The sequence below is a fragment of the Crocodylus porosus genome, unplaced genomic scaffold (genome assembly GCF_001723895.1).
Source record: "Crocodylus porosus isolate Cpor-Errol unplaced genomic scaffold, CroPor_comp1, whole genome shotgun sequence".
Taxonomy (NCBI): domain Eukaryota; kingdom Metazoa; phylum Chordata; order Crocodylia; family Crocodylidae; genus Crocodylus; species Crocodylus porosus.
The window spans coordinates 17,610,454-17,634,876 of NW_017728911.1; the positions used below are offsets into that span (position 1 = coordinate 17,610,454).

General features: G+C 42.4%; 1 protein-coding gene across 4 annotated transcripts in view; it reads left to right on the plus strand.

The window, feature by feature from the left end:
- The window catches only part of RAB27A (RAB27A, member RAS oncogene family), a 45,443-nt gene extending 26,027 nt beyond the window's left edge, over window positions 1-19,416 (plus strand). For 3 of the 4 annotated variants that reach the window (XM_019533539.1, XM_019533538.1, XM_019533537.1), the window contains exons 2-6: window positions 2,541-2,714; window positions 5,536-5,621; window positions 6,781-6,884; window positions 8,891-9,014; window positions 17,154-19,416. In XM_019533539.1, the coding sequence (XP_019389084.1) occupies window positions 2,562-2,714; window positions 5,536-5,621; window positions 6,781-6,884; window positions 8,891-9,014; window positions 17,154-17,352 (666 nt within the window). In that variant the 5' untranslated portion in view covers window positions 2,541-2,561 and the 3' untranslated portion in view covers window positions 17,353-19,416. The remainder of the gene's footprint in view (window positions 1-2,540; window positions 2,715-5,535; window positions 5,622-6,780; window positions 6,885-8,890; window positions 9,015-17,153) is intronic. The other variant, XM_019533540.1, reaches the window with a different exon arrangement.
- Window positions 19,417-24,423: the final 5,007 nt, after the last annotated feature.

A 24,423-nucleotide genomic window follows, 5' to 3' on the forward strand; every position in this document is an offset into this window, starting at 1 on the left:
CTAAATTGGAATGTCAGTGGTGATCCCAGATAAAATCTGGTACTTGGCACAGCTTTCAGCATACTGCATAAGTGGGGCTGGATCAAGCCCGTTTCAGCTAAAAAACAAACAAACAAAAAAAACAAAAAACCTTCTGCCTCCTGTAGGTCACTGCTTATCAGTTGGACTGCCCTGACTCCTGTCTCCTAATGGCAGAAGGATAAGGTAGTACTGTACAAGCTCAGAGTCCCACCCCATCTTAATTCTCCTAGGGAGGATGGTGCATGCAGTCCACTGTTCCCAAGCCCACAAATAACACCCTGTTATTGGGTGAGCATTATTTTAATGCACTCAAATCTTGTTTCTCTTTTGCTCAGTACCTGTTTCCTTCTTAGACCTGTTTCCTTCTTAGACGCTAGCCATCCAGCCCTGTGCTAATCTTTCACCTGTGGCTGTTCCTTTCCTATGCCTTTCCCCAAGTCCCAGCAGCCTGGAGTGCCTCTTCTTTGGTTTCCTTTCACTTCTCCATCATCAGTTTACTACAAAGCTTAGCTGGTTATTTGCATAAGGAGTGTGGGAGTTCCACCGATCCTCTCACCGAGAGTAAGCTTTGGTGTGGCCAAACTTGGGCAAAGTTGAACACTTTGAAGACAGAGGCCCCTTCAAGGTTTTTCCTTCCCAACCAGATACTTCTGTGTAAAAGATGTATGAAGGACTTCTCTTACGCGCTTCAATTTTTGTTGTTTGCTACTATAAAGGAGTGTGAGAGCTGAGGGAAGGAAGGGGCGTTCTGTGCCCTGCACTCAGTGCCCTGTCCATTGCCCAGGCCTGGCTGTCTAGGAAAGAGGTTATGTCCGGCACAACCCAGGTGATTGTCTTCAGTTTACTCATCCAGGCATGTCTCCAGGAAGAAGTTTCACTGAACGGCATCCACAGGCTCCTAAGATACTTTTGAGGGGCAGAAGGTACTAGAAGGTGTTCTTTGCTTGGGGTGCCCCCTCACCCCACAACCTGCGCTCCTATTCCTTTTTTTCATCCCAAGCATTCAGTTGTTATACAGTTAGCAGCCTCCTTCTACCCTTTGAAGGAGGCTTGTAGCTTTCTGATGAGCTAGGCCCACCCTGCCAGCATAACGAATAGACTTGTCAGTGATCACAGAATCATAAAAAGTTAGGGTAGGAAGGGACCTCAGGAGGCCGTCTAGTCCAACCCCCTGCTCAAAGCAGGATCAGCTCCAACTAGATCATTCCAGCTAAGGCTTTGCCTATCTGGGTCTTAAAAACCTCCGAGAACAGAGAATCCACAACCTCTCTGGGTAAGCTATTCCAGTGCTTTACTACCCTCCTCGTGACAGAGTTTTTCCTAATATCTAACCTAAACTTCCCTTGCTGCAACTTGAGGCTGCTGCTCCTTTTTCTGTTACCTGCCACTACTAAGAACAGTCTAGCTCCAAAAGCATCTGCTTTTGAGGAATAGTATCAGAGGCAGGATGTGTAGTGATCCATTCCCTGTAATGCTCTCAGAAGGTTATATCCTTCGCCGCTGTGATTAATAACCATGATGATCTTATCCTCCATGAGTTGTCTAAACCTTTTTGAACTTAGTTATGGTACTGGCCACCACAACATCCTATGACATTGAGTTCTATATATTAATTATTCAGTCTATAAAAAATGAACTTCCTTTTTGTCTGTTTTAAACTTCCTACTTATCCTACTTCATAATTTTACTGAGTGTCCCCAGTTCTTATATTATGAGACATGTTAAATAAACTTACTGTTCCCTGTTTGTGTACCATTTACGATTTTATAGACTTCTTTCATATCTCCTCTCATTTATGTCTTCTGATTATCTTGTCATGTGGAATTCATTCCACACCTCTGTGTTAGTTTTGTGTGGGAGTTCCAGGTCTAGTTTATTCTTTCAGGAATGTGATGACCAGGACTGCACATAGGGCTCAGGATGTAGACATACTGTGGATTTACAGTAGAACAGCAAACGATTGTGTTAATGGGGACCAACCCTTGCAGTTGAGCAGTAAGTGTATGCTGTAACTTTTACTTCTGCATGCTTCTATAGCCAGATAAGTGAAGCAAAAACATTGCAAGTTTAAACCTCTTTCATTTAAGGTTAAATGTATGACTACTTTGTTCATTTTTACCATTTTTGGAGCAATCAGAGGTAACAGTTCTGTAGAAGTGATTTAAAAGGAAAGATACTGTACAACAGAAACAGCGTGTGGTTGTTCGGCATTCTGCTATATATGGTGGTATAATGATGTATATAATTTTTATTTCAGTTCTTTTCCTAATGAAACCTAACACTTTATTTTTCTTTTCTTCAAACTAAGATTTCTGTTTGATCTTTGCCATACAGATTATTTTTCAACCTTTTTATCATCATCATCATCTTTGTTCATTGCTGGACCCTCCAGATTCTTTATATCCTTTGTAGAATGTAGTACCAAAAACTGGATACAGTCCTCTTGCTGAGACCTAATTGACCTGCTGGCTTGCTTTTGGTAATGATATGAATAATCTTTTTTGTTTTGTTTTTTTAAGGTAGTCTACTAAGTTCTCACTATGTCTGATGGGGACTACGATTACCTTATCAAATTTTTAGCTCTTGGTGACTCTGGAGTAGGAAAGACCAGCCTTCTCTACCAGTACACAGATGGCAAATTTAATTCCAAGTTCATAACAACAGTGGGCATCGACTTTCGGGAAAAGAGAGTGGTAAGTGGAAGCAACTTTATATGCTACTTTAAACATGGAACTTTTAAAAATTCAAAATGAAACTAGCAACTGCATGAAAAATACTCTTTTAAAAAAAATGGATCTGCTGATTCTTAGCAGTATTCATTCCATGGCCACTGTAATCAAGTACATGTGACATGTATACAAGACTTTCCTTCTCCTAAAAAAAATAATAATAAAAAAAAAAAAAAAAAAAAAGGAAATAAACAGTCTATTCCTAAATAATCTTTTTATTACTCCTCTTATGAAGCAATGGGCTAATAAACCGTAGTTGGTGAGATGTTGACAGCAATACAGTTTGGGTGAGAACTTATAAAAATTAACTTCCATTCATATCACTGCACTTTCCGCACAAGGAAGGCTTGCAACACTAAACATGAATAAATATCTGCCTGGTGCTTTTAAAAACTGAACTGGATCATTAAATGAACATTGCTGCATTTATTGCACTTCATTAAAAATACAGGGTGGGATGATGGTGAGCAAGTTCCGTCTATTTTTACACTTAAAGTACAACAGAATTATCTTTTCAAGTTTTTCCTAAGCAGTTGCCAGCTAAAATTGAAACTAAAATAATTAAAATAAATGTATTCAACAGGACTTTTGAATGACATCTGCAGAATTCTTCTTCCTTTTACTTACTTTTTTTCCCCGAACAGTTTTGTTTGAAATGGATGAAAAATCTTTTCTTTGAGACAATAAAAAAACACATACCTTAACCAATATACTGCTGTTCCATGCTGCACATCTTCAATCAAAGTTGGCAGAGGGCCCATATTTGTAGTATGCACAGGCTTCAGAGATGTTTCAGCAGTCACTTTGTGGGTTACTTGTCTCACAGCCAACATACCTAAATAACAAGGGTTTTTCCATGGTCTTGTGCAAACTTTCTGCTGATGGATGAGTCTTATGTCAGTGACTGTCCTAAACCAATAAACAAAACAGACCACTTGAAAAACATCAACATGTCTTTTTTAACCATAAACATGATGAATTTGTCTTGATATACATATTTCATAAATGTTGTTGAGCATCATCCCATTACAATATTCTGTGCCAGTGAAGCTGTTTATAAACCCATTTTGTTATTAAGATAAGGGTCATAGTAATATCTATAGCAAGAGCAGAAGACAACCCAGATTGAGAGATCTTCTAGACAGTTACTGACATTATTTTCATTTGATTCTCTCCATACCTAGCAGATGTCTTTATTTACACTTCCATGCTAAATAAACTGTTCAGTTTTTATTATTAGTGTGCAGTTCCTGCTTTTTATAAGCCATAAAATGAAAGAGTCTGTATTAGATTCCTTTTCAGCAAATTTGTGGTAGTTAAGTAGAATAGTGGTCATCTGCATGAGCATAGTCTGTTCACTAATGCGTTTCTGTTGTTGGTACAAATATATTGCTAGATTGCATTTTCTGATTGTGTTTTTAAATTGTTTTTTAATTTGAACAGGACACCAAAGTAATAGTAAAAATATAAAGCCTCAAGGCTGCCTAATGAAAATCAATGGCCACTTTGTATCTCTGTTTAGAACATGCTTAATTTATTGGAAACATTTTATCCTCTCTCACTAGATAATCTTCAATTCAAATATGGTGGAATTGAAATGTAGATCTATACCCAGCCTCCTAAAATAAACTGTGAATGCTTTGTAGTTTTGACATTTGGATTTACACTGCATTAGATCAGTGGGACCCAACCTTCTGACCCTGTGAGCTAGATGAGTGGTGCAGGGTTGGTCCATAATCTGCTGGATCTGGCTGAGGTTGGTTCATGGACCCAATTCCATGCTGCCCTGATCTGGCTTCATGCCACCTGCTGTCCCAGTCTAGCCTTCTGCCACAGGCCTGCTGGATCTGGCCACACACCAACACAATATGGCATGCAGGGCCAGTTAATCCTCAGCACAGATGCAGTGAGATTGCACCTTGGCGTTCTGGAGGTTATTGTCCAAACAAAACCATTCGTGTCAGGGAAAGTAATAGGTGATACTGGTTATCATCCCACACAGGCTTTGGTGGAGATGCTTTGTTCAGTATAAAATAACGCACACAAAATCAGCTAAAATTGTCTCTTTGCAATAAGAGCTATACATACTGAATACAGAAGATGCTAGGTAGTTACTACTGTATGGTAAAGTCCTGCCCTCCAAGTAACATATATGTTTATTTCTCCAGCGATTTAATGAACCTCTAGAGCAGGGATTAGCAACCTACGGCCCACGGGATGGATCTGGCACATGGAGCCATTGGATCTGGCCTGTGGAGCCTCAGGGCTTTGGTATTCTGCAGCAGTGGCTCTATTGGCATTCTGGCAGTGGGGGCTTTGTCTGCACTACGTCACAGCCAGGTGGCTGGGTGATTTGCCTGTACTGTGCTACTGCTAGGGGTGGGGGGAGAAATGGCAATGATGGTGGTTGGGTCCTAGCATCAACCTTCCCTGTACCTAAGCTAGTTCATTCTGTCCCTCCACTGGAAAACCTTGCTGCTGCATGCAGGGCCATCATATACAGCCCATGGGGTTCCCCATGGGTCTGGAAATTTGGCAGCAGTGGCAATTTAACATTGCCACTGCTCTCCTGTCACCAAATTTCCAGACCCTTTGGGAAGGCCTGTGGGTCAGATGATACAGCTCTACAGGCTGGATTTGGCCTGCTGGGCAAGGGATGAGCACCCCTGTATTAGATAATTGTTGGCATTAAAGCTGAATGTGGTATTATTTAAATAGCACGTGTGTGCTGTGTTATTGATCCTTGAATATTAACACTTCTGTCTTGTAAACTTGTTTTCTATAGGTGTATAGAGCCAATGGGCCAGATGGCATTAGTGGCAGAGGACAGAGGATACATCTTCAGCTGTGGGACACTGCAGGGCAAGAAAGGTGCAAACCTTACATAAAATGAAAGAGATTTTATTCCATAAAATGAATTGAACTTGCAGTCATAAATACCCCAGTTCTCTTGGATTTTGTGTCTAAACTCTGGATACAAATTCTATGTTTGTTTGTTTTTTTTCTGGTGCACAACATTTTAATTTTTGCCACATTTTATATATTTTCTAGCACCCCTCACCTCTTGCATCTTCCATTTATTTAACTAAATTCATCATTTCTCTTGCTTCCCCCTACTCAGTCTTTCCTTCTGTCTCTCTCTCTATCCTGAGGATACTGAAATCCCACGACTGCCATAAATTCAGAACAAAAGCCTGCACTGCAAGTTTGGTTTTATTTATCTGGACTTTTCTTGAGGCTTTTATTAAGTTCTTTAGGGAGCCTACTTTGGGCCCTGAGCATTGCTATTGCTTATTTGAATAATAACTATTGAGGTTCTTGTATATTATTCTGTGCTTTTGAATTTATATCTATACTACTGTACAGACTTCCAAGACAAAAGTTGGGGTTTTATTTGTGGGTCATATTCTGAAACCCTTAGTTCTTAGGTAGACAACTTCCATTGACTTCAAGAGTGAAGTAAAGATGCAGGATTCTTCCCTTTTGTTTGCAAAGACCAAATTGATGGCTCCTAAAAGTCACTGCTATAATATTCTGCACTCAGGCAATCAAGTTTGTGTCCTGAACACCTTGGGCAATGTCTCTTCAGATTAAAATGCAAAGTTGGGAATGTTCATGAATCCAATTGTGTGTTAGTAGGCCTAAGCGTTTAGATTTGACTATTTTAAAATGATGGAAATAAATGTACAGTCATGAATTTGTGTTGCTTGAACTTCATTTTTCAATTAGATGCTTTATGGAAGTTGATAAAAATGCGCTAAATAATACAGGGCTTGATCCAAAGTTCATGGGTACTGACAAAAAGTTGTATGTTGACTTTGAGGTGTGGACTAAGCTCATTGCTACATCAGCAGTTCAGGGTCAGGATCTTCTCCATGAAGAGAAAACAAATGTGATCAGTACAGTTGAATTTTAGGTTTTCCCAGTTGTTGGTTTTTTTTTATATTATGATCATATTCTCAAAATAACTATTGTGACAGATGGACCTTACAGAAGGGAAACCAACTGTAGTTTTGCTTTCCATGTCTAGGTTTCGTAGCTTGACAACAGCTTTTTTCAGAGATGCCATGGGATTTCTTTTACTCTTCGATCTGACAAACGAGCAGAGCTTCCTCAATGTCAGGAACTGGTTAAGTATGTCACTTTTTCTTTTTAGTCCTGTGTTTGTAGATTCCGAACTCCACTGAGAGAGAACAAGACTAAGAATATTTGACTGAAAGTTTTTCTGGAAAGAACAAAATGGGTGTTACAGCTTTTCTTGTGGGAAACTTAGTGAAGCTGACTTCCAATGATTTTCTGCAGTTCAGCTTTCTTAACTTGAATTTCCTTTCACATAAGGTCCATCATGATAATTCTGGGCCTCTGGTTTTAAGGGTGCAATGTGAAATCGGGTCATGTGCAGCAATTAAGTCTGAAATCAGCCAACTTGAAACACTGTCTTGATTCACCTGAAGCTTTGATGGCTGGGCTGGATTGGGAGTATGGCATCAGGCTTGGGTTGGGGGTTTGTCAGATAGGAAATAATTGACGATTTCTCAGCAGAGCAGGCATGAAGAACTTTTGCCTTTCCCATTGTCAACAGCTCAGTGCCAGTTAATCCTCAGCACAGATGCGGTGAGATTGCACCTTGGCGTTCTGGAGGTTATTGTCCAAACAAAACCATTAGTGTCAGGGAAAGTAATAGGTGATACTGGTTATCATCCCACACAGGCTTTGGTGGAGATGCTTTGTTCAGTATAAAATAATGCACACAAAATCAGCTAAAATTGTCTCTTTGCAATAAGAGCTATACATACTGAATACAGAAGATGCTAGGTAGTTACTACTGTATGGTAAAGTCCTGCCCTCCAAGTAACATATATGTTTATTTCTCCAGCGATTAATGAACCTCTAGAGCAGGGATTAGCAACCTACGGCCCATGGGATGGATCTGGCACATGGAGCCATTGGATCTGGCCTGTGGAGCCTCAGGGCTTTGGTATTCTGCAGCAGTGGCTCTATTGGCATTCTGGCAGTGGGGGCTTTGTCTGCACTACATCACAGCCAGGTGGCTGGGTGATTTGCCTGTACTGTGCTACTGTTAGGGGTGGGGGGAGAAATGGCAATGATGGTGGTTGGGTCCTAGCACCAACTTTCCCTGTACCTAAGCTGGTTCATTCTGTCCCTCCACTGGAAAACCTTGCTGACTGCTGCTCTAGAAGGTTAGGGAGAATCTTAGAGGTATAGGTCCCTGTTGTACCCCCAGGCTGAAGCACTGGAGCCCTCCAGGCAAGGGGTGAAACAATGGGCTCTGCTCCTCTTCCCTCATGCTTCCCGCCCTCCTGAGAGGGGGAAAAAATGGAGCAGACTGTCAGTGAGTGCTCTCTTGTGTGCTCTCCCAGAGCAGTCTGTCCTGCCCTTCAGCCCTTCCTCTGCTATTGAAGTGTTTTCTGAATAGTAGTTATTTTCTGCAGGGTTATTTTTGGAGCACTTCAGCCATTTTTGGAACACTTCAGAGGGCACGTATCTATCCACTTACCCTTTGCAGTGTTTCAAAGGCATTTAAAGCCCTTCAAAAGTTACATTTGTCCACACACTGACTCAATCAGGCTCCTATCCATAGAAAGAGAATGAGAGCTCTTCTGTGCTTCTTGGGGAGGGGGTCTTAAAGGTATCTAGTATAGAAAGGTAGAGTAAGAAGTGAGAACTGTTGAACTAGAAAGTAGAAAAAGTGTTACTATTGTACACCTATCTGTAGTGATGGGGGGGAAAAAAAAAATTTGGAAAGGCAAACCACCATGAAATATTGGCAGTATTTTCCCCCTCATATCTTTTAAGAATAATTTTCTTAAAGTTTTCGATGTCACTTTTTAAAGGCACTCATGTTTGAACTCAGTGGTAGGCAACTCTGGCATGGCACTAAAAGGCATTTTGTTTGGCATGCATGCCTCAGCGTGGGTAACAGGGAAGGGGCTGGGGCTGTGCTGCCATAACAGGGATTTGGCCCCTCATGGCTCCCTTGCTGTCTGCCTCTGGCGTGCCGGCATCTTACAAGTTGAGGCTGCAGGTGTGTTTGGCACTCTGTCCAGAAACGTTGCTGCTTGCTGTTCTAAGTGATCTTTCTGTATAAAATAATAATATGAACATTGTTTTGCTGTTAGGCCAGTTACAAACGCACGCGTATTGTGAAAACCCTGATATTGTGCTATGTGGAAACAAGAGTGATCTGGAAGACCAAAGAACTGTGAAAGAAGAAGAGGCAAAGGAACTTGCAGAAAAATATGGGCAAGTAACTTCCTTCCACTTACCAGTGCAGTTAAACAAAATGAAATGTTTCTTTATTTGTCTGTTGTGTTGCATAATGTATTGAAAGGCTCTTGTGCAAATAACCATGTTAGAATACCATAAGGAACCATGTGGTCTAGTATCCTGTGTCTGACAGAGACATATTAGCTAACTGAGCAGTTCTGTGGCATAGGGGAAGGCATCTTTGTGACCCTCTCTTCCCCTGCCTCTTACTAATTTTCTGGAAAATGCAGTTAATTTTAGTAGCAGTGGAGATGCATAATAAATCATGTTTATTACTATGATCCTGCCTCTAATGTGGCTAATTCACAATATCCAGATGTGGTATCTTGTGCAATGAAACCCAAGAGAATGTTGACCAAAGTCACAAAAATGTGATTTTTATATTGGGTCAGACTCTTAAAGACAGGCAAGACTAAACTGTGGCATTATTATTATTATTATTATTATTATTTTTTAATTATTAGTTTTTATTTTTAAAAATCAAACAACCACAAAAATTGTCAATGCCGACATTAGGATGGTTTAGATGGATGCTGTCCTACAGCACTTTCTTCTGGCTTTGAATGGTCCTTGAAGCACCCTGCCCCATTTTGCCTCCAAGCTCCAAGAATACTCCATTCACAGGAAAGATGTAAAAACCAACATAATGTATTCAGACCTGCCAGCTCACTCCAGAAGGGCTCCATTTTAGATCCAGATTTCACAACCTTTCTTTTCTGGTCATGTGCTTCTAGTGTTCACCTCTCCTACTCCATAAATTTTTCCCACAAGGTCAGAGCCTTCACAGCCTTCCTCTTGTCTTAATTGACTTCTTTCCCCACTGGCCTAAGTAGAAGGCTCTAAGCCCAAGTAGGCCATGTCCCCACTCCTGTTTAGACTGTGGGAAAGATTATGGGAGTAAACGCACATTTGGTTTTTTTAGATTTTATCTGGGGAAAAGTGGAGCCTTGCTTATCCATATTACAAGACATCTGGTCCTAGGCTGTTAAAGGAACATTGGCCCAGATTTTTTGTACCTTTCTTGCATACAGTTGCTGTTTTCTGGGACTCTTATGGTTTGCCAATGACTCCTTCATGCATTTCATTTGCCTTCTCTGAACAGAGTAATGAGTTCTGGAAACTGTCTCCTTTTGGCATTATGGGCTATCAGCCCCTTACAGATGTGATGGGTTTCCACACAGTGTTACTTCTTTCCTTTTTTCCTTTTCCATTTTGTATAATGTTACTTGCATAGCACTAAACTCAAACTACCATATGATTGCTTGTAGTTTATAAGGAGGAATGGAAATATGGGTTCTGTCCACACAGCTCCAGGTGGCATTTGTTTTATTTTTGAAATATTTCTGTAGATTACTTCATAAATTACATTACTTCCATAAGAACAAATGCTTGCTTTTGTGGCCAAAATACCAACTTGGTCAAGGTAGAAAATGAAAAACCCAAAGTCTAATTTATAGATCATATACATTTATAACTCATACTCCACTGGTTCCACTGGGCTGCTTTCAATAGCATAACTACGGACAGCGGTCATCAGGGCACTAGCCCTAGGTGACAACTATGAGGGAGTGTCAGAATCTCCTCCTGCTTCCTGCTCTTCCCTCCCCATGTGACCCTCAGAATTTTTTGCCATGGCAGGTACAATCCTATACTGTTCAGCTGTAGGAGCTAGGCAGGCTCAGCCCTGCACCCAGCGGGGTGTCTGGAGAGCAGGGAGCAAGTGGAGTGGCACTCTTCTAGGGAGTCTTTGCCACAGCAGGTAGAGCCCTGTGCCCAATACCATATCTGGGGCTAGGGGGAGCAAACAAGGCACCAGTGGCAGCTCCTAGGGAGACGAGGACAATTGTAGTCCGAGCTAATGTTGCTGCAGCAGTAGTCGCATTAAATGGGGCGAGAACCAGGACTGTGCTCTCCTTGCCTCTCTCGCCCATGCTCTCCTTCCCCTCCATTTCCTGTGTTCAGCAGTTCAGCATACTTCTGCCCTGCCCTGGGCCCTGAAGGAGCTCAGGCTTCCTATATAGTACTCAGACCTGAGTGTACGAGGAAAGATAACTTCAAATAGGCCTGTCCTTATTTCTTAGAACACAATAAGGGAAGAAAATGCTTTGGTGAATGAATCACTGCTGCTACTAACAGAACTGGGTGGTACTACTGACATTTTTCTCCCTGGAAATGCCTATATCAACAGATATTGCATTTGGCATGTGAGTGTAGGGGAACCAGACACAATGATAATTTTACTATTTAACACTTAACATTTTTGAAGAGCAGTAACTGAATCTCATAAATTAATAGAACACAAGCAAGAACTATTTGTGTGTGTGCATTTTTAATATGGACATTGACATGTTATAGATATCAGGTGGGGAGCAGTACATGTGATTTGAAAAATCCCACTTGTAATTGCTTTGTGTATGTGATGGTACCTAAATAAATAGTGATAGAGCTATAGCTGTACTAATACATGAGGTTCTTTTTCCCTATGATTTCAGGGTTGTCACCCCTCATACCTACATGAAAGTCTGGGATGATATAGGTGGAGATGGTCCTGTTTTGAGCAGGGAGTTAAACTAAATGACCTCCTGAGGTCCCTTTCAATCCTAATTTTCTATGATTCTGTGACTCTGTGAAAGTCATTCAAAGCAGTTGTCAGGCAGCTTCCACCTTGTCCAATTCATTAGCTTCAAGTGCTTCCAATTGTTCCTTCACACCGGGCGAGCACTGAGCAGAAGACATTTAGCATAATGGAAACTTCCAGGTAGCACGTACATTGCTTAGTAGTGAGTACAAAAGGCATATTTTCTGGAAATCCTGAAAGCACTTCAATGCAAAGGATTTCCTCACAGAATGCATCTATAAGAAAGCATAACTTAATCACCATGATGCTGTAACTAATGTATTGCTTTTCTTTTGAACATAAGAAAATAAACTTTTTTTGGTTTTACAGTCAGATAATTCTGTGGTTTTACATTTCAGCAATATCATGAATCACTGAGTCATTCTTAATTGCCCACAAAAGAATCTATCATTTCCGTTTAACACACACTATAGCATCCAAATGCCTGCAGTTGTTTATGTATTTTTTTTCTTTTTAATATGTACAACAAGAATACTGCTCCAATTAATTTCTTTAAATTTATGTGCATGGAGAAGAGGGAAAGAGAGAGTTCAAACTGGCATTGAGCACTGAGTCTCAAACTAATATCTTCTATATCATACTTAAGTGGCCCCCATTGCAGTGGTACCTCCCTCTCACTCTTTAGTGTATTTATCCTTGTACACTGGGGTAGGGAAGTGCTAGGATCCCTGTTTTACAGATGGGTGCTGATTGGCTAAGGTACAGATTTGGAAGAGCAAGTAGGCTCTAAATTCCCTTTGATCTTAATGAAAGTTGCACCGGAATATCTTTAAAAACCCAAGTTTGACATGTTCAGGGTTGCCCAGAAAGCTTCTGGCAGAGATGCCTGAAACCAGATCTCCTGACTCTTAAGTGAGTGGCCCCACTCTTCTGCTATTTTTCATTGTTTTTGAACAACTGAATTGGGCAATGCAAAGTTGAATGTGACACGGGAGGTGGTGTAAACTAGGACGGGGTAAGATCCGTGCTGTGTTTTCAATTATTACCAAACGCTACTGGGACCAGCACATGGTGATTGATTTCCTGCAAGAAAGGGAGTTGAAAAAGAGAAGGATAGACACCAGAGCTCTTTTTTGCTTTGTCAGTCTGCATGGTAGCAGGTAACATCAGGAGCTGGAACTGAAGCCACTTTCTGCATGTGGGGTCTTTCAGGGAATGGAGCAGATCTTCTGGTTACATCTTACTTTAAATTGTGACCAGCATGATTCAGATGTCCTGCCCAAGCAAGTAAAGTCCTTTGCTTGATCCATGACTGTTCTGCCCCTCTCAAGGTAGTTCTTTTAGGCCAAGGACAGAAATTATACAGAAATTGGAAACTAGTTCAGATCTGTAACGCAACAAAAGTTCAGTGCACATAAACCACTTTCAAAATGGCCAAAACTGGTTTAAGATAAACCTGAGTGGATGTAGTATCAAACTAACTGATTTAGGTTAAATTAGTTTATTGAACTTACATCTTTGGCCAAAGCTGTCTGCTCCAGCTGAGCAGGGAGGTGCATGCCCTAGCACTCTGGCCCCCTTCCCTCCCCCCCCGACTTGTAGCCTGAGCCACTCACTGCAGGCATGTGGCTGCATTTCTGGTTTCAAAAGTGAATTTCTGTTCACTTGCTTATTGGTTCAGTCTATGTAGCTTGAATTAACCTGCAAATATTTCATAGATTTCATAGACATTAGGGCTGGAAGGGACCTCGGAAGATCATTGAGTCCAGCCCCCTGCCCAAAAGGCAGGAAGTCAGCTGGGGTCATAGGATCCCAGCAAGATAAGCATCCAATTTACTCTTTAATCAATGTAGCCTCAGGCATTTTGACTACCTGTACTTAGGCTTAATGAGCTAGCTGCATTAGACACAACTTGTTTCTTACCCACCTTTTAGTTCCTGTCTTTGCTTGAACAGGAAGAGCATTATAGGAAAAGAGGATGTCTTTTCATTGTTACTAAGAAGCATGCTTGTGAACAGAGAGCCACTTAGCTGTTTTCAGATTCAGGCCTATAAAGACATCTTAGGGGATGTAAGCATTTGGTTCAGAAATTCAATATGATCTCTATATGCCAAGGCAACTAAATTGGTAAATAGTCACATGCAGAGATGGAAAAGAACTGTTTGCATATTCAGTTCTCTAGTGGAGGGTGGTGATGATTGTCTTGGACAAAGCCATTAACTACCTGGATTTGGGTGAAGTGATACCTGAAATTTTCAATATTATTCTAAGCAGGGAAAATCTAGGGCTTTGCTAATATGTAGCCTGTTTATTGGAGTAAAATGCTGGATTTGTGGATGAGAATTGCTCCAAAATCCTTCTGAGTACAAAGAGGAAAATAAAAAGGGAAATTCTACCTTTTTAGTATACACATCCCCTTAAATTTTATCAAATGAATTCCTGCTCTGTTTACCTCTTGTGTCAGAAGAATAATTGGAATAAATCAAGGTAATATCCATCTTTGCCCTGGAGCACAACTTTTTGAAAGTTTACTTTAACTAAAGTTTGTTGCATGTATCAAATGTTCTGGGAGACAGAATGTTGTCTGGACTGGTAGAGAGGAACAGGAGCAGTAGAGGAGGGGCAAGGAGAACCTTGCAGAAAAGTTAAAATTTCTCTTGCATTTGTTTTTTCTGCAGTGGACTTTGGAGAGATCCCCCAGTCTTTTTTCTATAATGATAAACTGTTGGTGGAAACTGAATTAAATTGAAAAAGGGTTAAAATAAAGATTAGATACAGTAAAACCTGTGTTAACTGGCATTTACTAATCAGAATACTCTATTAACTGGAATTTCCAATATCCCCTGATACCAATCCTCACTTTGGCAGCTGGAATCTTTGCCAAGGCATGCACATCAAGGATTTGTGTTGTTTACGGTAGTTAGTGACACTGCTGATGGAGGAGCTGTTGGAAGCCCTTCTAGCTGATATCTGCATAGGCAGAGGGAGGAAATTTTTTTTGGGGGGGGAGGGTGCTGTGCATGTGTGTGCATGCACTCACGTGCCCCCCCCAGGCAGGAAAGTCTGCGGGGGAGGGGGCAGGGGGAGGGAAAAAGGATCTGCATGGGGCAGGGTGGATTTTTTTAGATAATCAGCACCCCCCGTTACCCCACTCATGCTGGATAACAAAGCTTTTACTGTATTTCTTAGAAAGGGAACACTCAAACCAATCGTTAAGTTACAGAAAGTAAAAAAATTTTGCAGTGGGAAAGTTATTCTATAATTAACAATTTAGGGGTTCCATCCTTTTGAAACATTTGTCATCTACCCACTGGCAGAGTAACCATTGGACTAGAAGATCAACTCTAGGTCTAATCAGAAATGGCAATTCCTGTGTTTCTCCTGTGAGCTGTTTGGCTACAATTATCTATTTTTAAATAAGAGCAAAATAACCAGCGAGTCCTTAGTTTTTTTAAACATATAAATTTATAAGCTTTAAAATGAATGTTAAAACTGGGAAAGCAACTTGATTCAGCTTGATAGCTAATGAAATTCATGTAAATAAGAGTTGCATTTGTAGCTTCCAGCAGGTTTAACTCTGCCTTAAAAATATGGTTCTCTCTTCTGAAGCAGGTATTATTTAATATTTGCATTATAGTATAATAGTATAGTATAACATTATAGTGTAGTGTTCAGAAAAAGGCAAGAAAGACAACTGGATGGGTGCCAGACATAATTAATATCTTGTATATTGATGTGAGAGGATGACACTAAATAATAAAGCCTCATGACCACCACCATGTGGAGAATACTGAGCAAGTGGCATTAGTTTAACATTGTAAATGTTGTGATCTCCTGACTCCTTGTTTTAAGAGTAATAATAACAACAACCAAAATGTGTAGGAGCTCCAGTCATGGACCAGGACATCATTACTAGGCATTTTAGAATTGCAGGACAAAAAGAGACCCTTCAACAAAGGTGTGACAGCACCTTTTGGGTGGCTGTCACTTTAAGGGCTGGGAGCAGGCAGCTGGCAGGTGCAGGCCAGCCTTGATGTGGCAGCCATTTTTGATCCTTGCTCTCAGAACTGGAGCAGCAGTCTGCTGTTGGCAGCTGGAGCAACAACACTCAGCTGAGCTGCTGCTCCCAGAACACCTTAGAGGTGAGAGCAGGAGCTGTGGGGGTAGCAGGAGGCTCCTGGTTTTGGGTACAACTGGAAACTGCACCCTGCTGGGGATGTGTGTTCTGGTGGTGAGGGAGTCCTCAAGAAATGCCAGGCCAGTTTACCTCCCTGGTGAAAGGTAGGTAGGGGCACCTTAACCGCAGCCCCCACCATCTGGTAGGTTATTGTGAGAGCAAGGGGGGCCAGGGACTCTTCTTATAAAGAAGCACCTGAGCCGTATAGGGGTGTAAGACCTGGGAGTAGGGGCCAGGCATGCTTGGAGAGAAGCACCTGAGCATAAGGGGGTGTAAGACCCCAAGTCCTAGTGAGAGGGCAGAGTTGAGACCAGGCACACCTAGAGAGAGGCACTTGAGCCTGGGGGAGTGTAAGACCCCAGGGCCCCAGTGTAGGGGCAGAGTGTTGGCCTAAGGAAGGGGCGAAGTGGCCCAGTGAGGGACTAGGGGTAGAGTCAGCCCAGAGTTTGGTGAATTGACTGGTCACCACTCAGATGAAGGTCACAGGAGAGACCCAAAAGGCTGAGTATATGTGGCCCAGAACAGGGCAGTGTGGGAGAGGCCTGGTGAGAGTGGGCGGAGTGTCAGAGGCTCCAGTGAGAGCGAGGCAGAGTAAGCGTGTCCCAGAACAGGGCAGTGTGCAAGAGGCCTAATGCTGAAATGAATTTTGTTTGGCCTCAAGCTGGAGATGTAACAAACTGTATATCATCTGCAAGGCTTGGGACATAAGGGAGGTTCAGAGTCATGTAATAACCACCCTTGACATCAAAGCACTCGAGGGGCAGCCTCCCACCTAGTACCATCTCTTTACATATTTAAGATCAAGGCATGGCAGGCGAGTAAGGCGTGCAGTTTGCCCAAAGACAGGTGGGCAGGCCAGTGTTGTAACTGGGCCTGGGAGTTTGTCCTATCTCACAAAGGTCTTCTGTTTTGTTTTATACTGTAAACCCTTCAACAAAGGGTTGAAATAATACAAATATAAACCAAGAGACAACTGAGGATGTAGAGTGATATGGGAGTACAAAAAAACAATGAGGCAGTGTTGGTTAGCATGTGCACCACTGTACCAGCAGCCTAAGCCTTGTCAACGGTTTTGTACGTATTGCAGAAAAAGGTTTTGAAGGCAAAAAATGGGGCAGCCTGGCAAACATTTGCAGGAAGTGCTTTCCAGATGTAAGGGACACAGGAGATGGCACAAAGGTGCTGCCCTTTCACTTGTCATGCCAGGGCCTTTTTCATGTCATCTTTTGGTTTGATTTCACTGACTTCTAAAAAGCAGCCTTTATGTGGTGTCTAGGCACATGGCTAGTGCCACATATTTCCTTGGTTTCTACGAAGCTCACACCACATGAGAGAATGTTTTCGATTTTGTCTTTTACAGAATACCATATTTTGAAACAAGTGCGGCTAATGGAGCTAATGTAAGCAAGGCAGTTGAAACTCTGCTTGATCTTATCATGAAGCGGATGGAACGGTGTGTGGACAAGTCATGGATACCGGAAGGGGTAGTGCGTTCAAATGGGCATAGCTCTACAGAGCAGCTACATGAGGAGAAAGAGAAAGGCAAATGTGGTTGTTGAAAAATTTGATTGCAACAGTTATTTAACCTATACAATATTTATATTAAAGTATAGTGCAGTTGCATCTTAACAGATTCATTTATGGACCCCTCTTATCATATAGGTATATAGTAATAAAGCAACCTTAATTCTTGGTATTCGCTTTCTAATAACATTTGAGCATTGCTTGGCAGAGTTATAATTTATCAGAAGTTTGCCAGTGATGTATTTTTAAGAGTTTGGTGCACCGCTGAACATTCCCAACTTTCAGTGCTGTCAAACTGTGACAGTGGTAAGTCTATCAACAGAGCTTTTTAAGTCCTAGTTGAACAGAAATGGTCCATCATCATATCATTAATTCTGATAAAATGGAGAATAAGTGCTTTGTACACCAGTAGCTTCTCCTTGTTGAAACAAACCATTGGTTTCTAGGGACAGGAATTAAAACAGGACTATTTATATGGAATGTCTGAGAGGCCAAGGTGACACTTGTGCAATACTACTGATATGTCGCGCATTCTTGAATTTGATTTTCTAAATCCCAGTTGTACTATAGAAAATATTTGGTACAAACAGACTGCCTAACTTAATTTGAATTCAGGAACATACTGAGGCACAGATATATGTAGGTGGTGTGTGTCTATGTGCATGTATATATGATTGCATCCATTTTATATACAAACTCTTATGTTTTAACAGGAATTTAGGGAAAGATAAATATCAGCAAAATTTCATCAGAGCTAGTGCTTTGCACTGAATTGGCTTATACCAAGCGCACATTTGGAACATTTCTTCTTCAAATTTGGATCGAAAATTTTATAGTGGCTCCATTCTGGAGAGAGACAGCTGCCTGAGACCTCAGTGTTGTTCAAATCAGTGTATCTGTAAATTTTATAAAGCAGGTTTTCTTCTGTTTACCTCTGGGTCCTGTACATCTTGGTTATTGTATGTTTTGTTCATTTACTTTAGTCTCTCTTCAAAAAGATAAGAGATTCACATTTTGATCATGGAAATATCTACTTTGGTTTTGATAGATGATGTTAAATCTTGATCAGTTTTATCTTCATTACCATTTAAGGAATATTTAGTATTTTTACAATTATTTTTAGCCAGATTATGTGATATGCCTGACAAGTTATTATTTATCCTAGCAAGATCCATAGAACTCTAAAGTATTGCTAAGTCTTAAATACCAAATTCAATTTTGTTATAGACTTCACAAAACTCCGAAGCTACTTTTTCTTTAAGAAACTAAATTTTTATGTATTTAAATATTCTGGTTAGTTTGACTCCTGCAAGTTCAGATAGACATCGACAGGTTATTCACCAACATCAGTTGTGATATAATAATTCTTTAAATAAAAATGAATATATTAAAGGACCAAATGTATTGAGAAGCAAAATATACCTTTTGATATAATCTCTGTTTATTGCAAAATGGAAAAGTGTTAGAAATCACCGATCATTCTCAAAATTCTGAAAAGCAATCCATTTGTTCTTCAACCAACACAACGCGTAAATATATTTAGTTTATTACAACCACATATGGGATTTTTAAACGCGTGCAATATAACTTGAATGCTAAGGAGCTATGACAGATGTTAAAGCAAATTATGTAAATATATTGCATTTTCTACTATACAATACCGAGAATCTAAAATGCCTGTAGACCTGAATGACTATAGTTCAATTCACAAGTGCCTTTTGAAATTGCCATCATCTGCATGGCCAGAGGAGTAAGAATTTTTTTTCCAAAGACCACAATTCATCTCAGTGCACTAAGATTTTTAATAAAGAAATGTAACTGTCAATTTTCAGAGGGTATCAATGGAATTTTGTCCTGCATACTTTAATGGGATTTATGGGTTAAAAACCCATCCACTGTCTGAAGGAAAAAAAAAAAAAGTAAGGATTACTGCATTCAATTACTGAGTTAAATGACTACTGAAATGGCTTAAAATATTTCCCTTTGAATACATATGTGTTTAAATTTTATACAAAATACTGAAATGGTTATATTTTTTATCCTCTGTATTGTATGTATCTATTTACAGTGTACAAAAATAAAGTCTATCTTCATGAAATTCCTTGGATTTAAAATTATAAATATATTGGTTTATCCCAGGTTTGGGATATTTCTAACAGCCCTTTTTGCTTTTGATTTTTTTTGTAAGCGATTAACCAGCATCATTTGAATCTCCTAACACTCTGGTGTTACAGTGAAGTTAGCCAAAAATAAAAAATTCCAGATTTTAACATATTGATTGTGTTCATGGGTACAGAGGTGCAGGAAAAAAAATTGAAATAATATGGTCCAGTACTTCTGATCAATAGGAAATGGTTTGATGAACCTGAATTGAAACATTCGATTTAGATTAAAAAAAAAAAAAAAACTGGACTGAAACCATAAATTTTGGTTCAGTTCAGTAGTAATCTGTGCCTTTTCTCTTGAGGTAGCTGTAGTGCTGCCTCTTGAGACTTTTAATTTGAGCGCCGTGTGCTCCCATTCTAGGTCCCTTCCAACTCATTGATTCTATGATTCTCTTCTATGGGTTGGGCTACCTAGTGAAACTACAGATCCCATGATACATGAAAGTCAGAGCACCCCTAGCAAGATCCTGGTGTGTCATGGGCGCTGTAACTGAGCTTAAAAGGACTTGGCCATACAAAAGAATGGGGGCAGGAGATACGGCAATAGCTTAAGCAGATAAATTCATGTCTGACTAATAGTTTGGTTTGACAAATGGAAATGTTTTGATTGTGGTTGACCTAATCTAAATCAAAATAGTTCTTGTTTCATTCACCTAATAAGAAAAGCAATGGTAAAATCAAAATGTTCTCATAAAATATGAACTTTCTGTCAAATATTTTTATGGGGAATTCCTAACCAACTCCATACCACTGATCAGAGTACACAAAGGTTCTAGGTTGCCTGAACACTTTTGAATATATAATAAAGATAATTAGGCTGCGTGTGCCGATGCACCCAGCCAAAAACCAAGCCTCAGATGCCTCCCCAGGGGTGCCAACTTCTAGCTGACCCCCTTCCTGAAGCACACCTGCAAGCCTGGTGTAGCACTGCCCGGACTCAGGTCTTTGTTTGGGCCCTGTGCTGCTTGGGATACACAGACCCTGTAGACCTAGGCGTAGCTTAACCCCAGCAGGATATATCTGGGTGCTGCTTATAGCCTGAAGCATAGAAAGTAGCCTACCTTAGTCAGCTGAGCTAAGGGAATAAAAAGGTATGCCCAATCCCTCTCCACCATGTACCACAAAGCTTGTTATAGAGGATAGCTTTATTGGGTAGAGGGGGTAGGCTGGGGGAGAGGTACAAGTCGGAGAAATATCAGAAGAATACCTCTGCGCAAACAGAAGCAGTGTGGTAGCCTTTTGACATGCTTCTAGAACACTTATTGGCTAAATTTCAGGTAAGTTACTTGCATGTTCATCTGGAGTCTGAAAGTGCTCCGGAGACCATGTGCTTATTCCATGTTTCCAAATGTGTCCCCTTTCCATTCCTCATGGGGACCCTTTTATACCCTGTTGTGACCTCATCACTGAGTTCCCACCAGAAGCATCCCCATTGGCTGCTGCCTGGTGTTTCCAGATAACATCACCTTCCAGGTGAGGGGCCTAGTCACATGACCTGCAGTGGTGGGGAAACTGACAAGGGGAGCAGGTCCCCCCCTCCCTCAGGACTGTCTCCAGCTCAGGTCACAGCTCAGTGGTAAATGAAACAAGTGTGTGTGGGGGGGTGGCTGCCTGCTTACAGCAGTGAGGCAGATGGGGGTGGGGGAGCAATTCCTCTACACCGGGAGCCTGGAGAAGAAGATTGTAGAAAAAGGAAAAACTTCTACCCAGGAAATACATGCATTGGTCCCTACTGCATGTCAGAAACCTGGTTACTAGCCAGTTCCAAGAGGAATTGCTAGAAAGCAGGCAGACATATGAGGTATACTGGAGGTGGACAGGGAGTAGGAAGAAAGTAGGGAGGCACCAGTAAAGATTTTCTTGGCTGACACTGATATTTGATTATTAACCACCCATACTGGCCGAGACTGATCTGATAGCTGATGTACAGGAGTGCAGCCCAGCAGCTTAGAGAGCAGCCTCCTGCCAGTAAGCCTGTGGTAAGGAAGATCAAGGCCCCCCACAATGAAGGAGGGAGCGGGGCAGGTGCGACCCAGCCAGGGCAGCAAATGCAACTCTGGGGCCAGGAGTGGGGCAGAGCTGCGGGTGGCTCGTCCAGGGGACATGGGAGGCAGGCGGCTCTCCACTGCTGCGCACACCCACAGAGGAGGCATGTGCCTCCCCCGATTTGTGTGTGCAGTGAGGGCAGGCTGCCTGCTGTGGGCTCGGGGCCAGAGGCTGTGCCAGCCTCTTCCCGGTGGGGAGCCTGGGCTGGGGCTGTCCTCAGAGTGGGCAGGGCAGGGCAGGGCAGGCTCAGCTGCATCGGGTGGGCAGCAGCACTGGAAGGGGTGGCTACGAGGGGGCTATGTGGGATTTTGGGGTGGCCATAGCTCCAAGCAGGGGCAGCACTAAGGGGAGGCTTGGGGGGCTATGGCCACCCAAAAATTCCTCGTAGCCCGCCCTTGTACCCATCTCTCCCAGTGCCACTGCTGTTACCTACCCCATGCAGCTGAGCCCATCTCACCCCTGCCCATTCCAAGTGCAGCCCTGTCCCAGCCATCCCTCCGGGAAAAGGCTGAAGCAGCCCTTGGCCCTGAGCCCACAGGCGCAGCCCACCTTTGCCCTTCCCCTGTGCACAAATCAGGGGGTGAGGGGTCACACATGCCCCCCATGCCTCCCCCAAGGGTGTATGCTGTGGTGGGGAGCTCCTTCCCCCCCTCACATCGCATGGAAAGGCTATCTGTGGCTCTGTCCTCCTGGCTTCAGGAATGCATTCACTGCCCTGGCTGGGCAGTGCCTGCCCCCACTCCCTCCCTCATCATGGGGGCCTTGACCCACCCCACTCATGCCCCTTCCTTTCTGAGTTTGTCCCTTCTACCCCTCCCACCTCCAGACTTTCTGGCAGGATGCTGTTCTCCAAACTGCCCAGCTACATTCTTGCTTGTATGCACCTTGCAGCTGCACACATGCATGCAGCTTTTATCAGTAATGTTATTGGAAAGCCAACTGCTGATAATATTCATTTTCCTGTTACCAGTGTCGACTAGATATGTGACTGATTATATCAGTGCACCTCTAGAAGAAAGCCTGTCTAAGCAACTGCAATCTATTGTGAAACTTTTCTGCCAAAATGCATTGTCCTGGCAATCTGCTTTTTTCCTTTTATGCACTAACATCTACATCCCATGGAAGTACTAGATTGTAAAATGGAAGCTACTGACAGTGTTAGGCTAAATGAGGGAACTGATGCCATATAACTTTAAGATGTTTGTAATCACTTTGTTGTGTAACTTCTGAGTCTGAGTAACAGGGATCATCATAAATGGGAAGCAGGAGATTGGGATTGGATGCAGGTTCCAGCATAAGCCTGGATTCTACTCTGAACACCCAGAAGTCTCCTCATAGTAGATGAGCAGAGAGAGAGTGAAGTTCACTTATTTTTCATGAAGCCTAAGTCATCAGGCTTTAAGTGTGGTCAATATCACATGCACCCCACACTGGTGCTTGCCCCCATATAGATGCCCCATGCCCATTTAAAGGCTCAAATAGTGCCCTCCCTGGGTTTCTGTTTGTGAATCCTGAGGTTTCTTTCCCCACAATAACATTTCCTTGCCTACCATTAATTTTAGGTCTAGAGATGCCTCTGAAATACCCAGTCTACTGGTGATTGCCTCTCTTCAGCATAGTGCTATACTGGTGCAGGAGACCTCCTGAACTGGGCCACTGTGACCCATGCAGGTGGGTCAGAATTTAAAAGATTCTCAGACCTTGTAAATTCTATTATCGGGGAAATGATCTAGCCAGAACTGTACTTACTTTCTGCTCTGTCATCCAGGCTTTGGATCTGGCCTTGTGTATTACCCCTGGCCCCATTCTCTTTTGTTTAATAATGTTGAAGTACCTTATTCTTAACATGCATTTTATTTGGTACTTTCTCCCTAATGTTCAAGATATACCCCAGCATCTCGGCTTCATTTTTCTCAAATGCCTCTACATTAATGCTCGTACTATTGGGAACAAGCAGGAGGAACGTACTCTCCTGCTAGCTAACACCAACCCAGACATAGCGGGACCCAATGCATGACTGGCCGGTGAATATCAAGGGCTATAGGCTGTACAGGAGGGACAGAACAGGGAGGAAAGGGAGTATAGCGCTCTACGTCAAGGAGAAATACACATCCTCAACGAGTAGCGTTGGGTCAGAGGAGGGGCACACTGAAGTGCTCTGGGTTAGATTACAAGGAGATTGAGGGGAAAGGGACTTAATGGTGGGGGTCTACTACAGACCAACCAACCAAGGGGAAAAGCTAGACTGGGAATGCTTAAGTCAGCTCACGGAAGTAGGTCAAAGGACATGGTCATCATGGGCGACCTGAACTTTCCAAACATCTGCTGGGAAGAGCAGTCAGCCAGGCCTGACCGCTCACGTAGGTTCCTAGCCGAGATACAGGACCTCCACCTAACCCAGGAGGTGCACAGCCCCATCAGGGGAGACACCTTGTTGGATCTGGTGCTGGCCATGGGTGATGACCTGGTGAGGGGGCTGCGGGTGCTTGACCACCTCAGCGACACCAGTCATTACCTGTTGGTATTCACCATCCAGTGCAAGGTGGCAAAGGCCTGAAGCAAGGCAGCAGCCCTAGACTTCAGGAGGGGAGACTTCAATGAGGTAAGGAGCATAGTCTGGGAAACACTGAGGTCCCAGGGGGGAGGAGAGCCAGGTGTCCAAGAAGAGTGGTCGTTCCTTAAGGAGATGATCCTCCAAGCCCAAAGGGAGATAATCCCAACACGGATCAAAGGGGCAAGAGGGTGCAAAAGCCCCCATGGCTCACCAAAAGCATCCGGGAACATCTAGCTAAAAAGGAGGTGTACACCCAGTGGAAGGGAGGGGCTATCACCAGGGAGGACTATACCTCTGTTGGTTGGGGATGCAGGGGGGCAGTCAGGAAGGCCAAGGCGGAG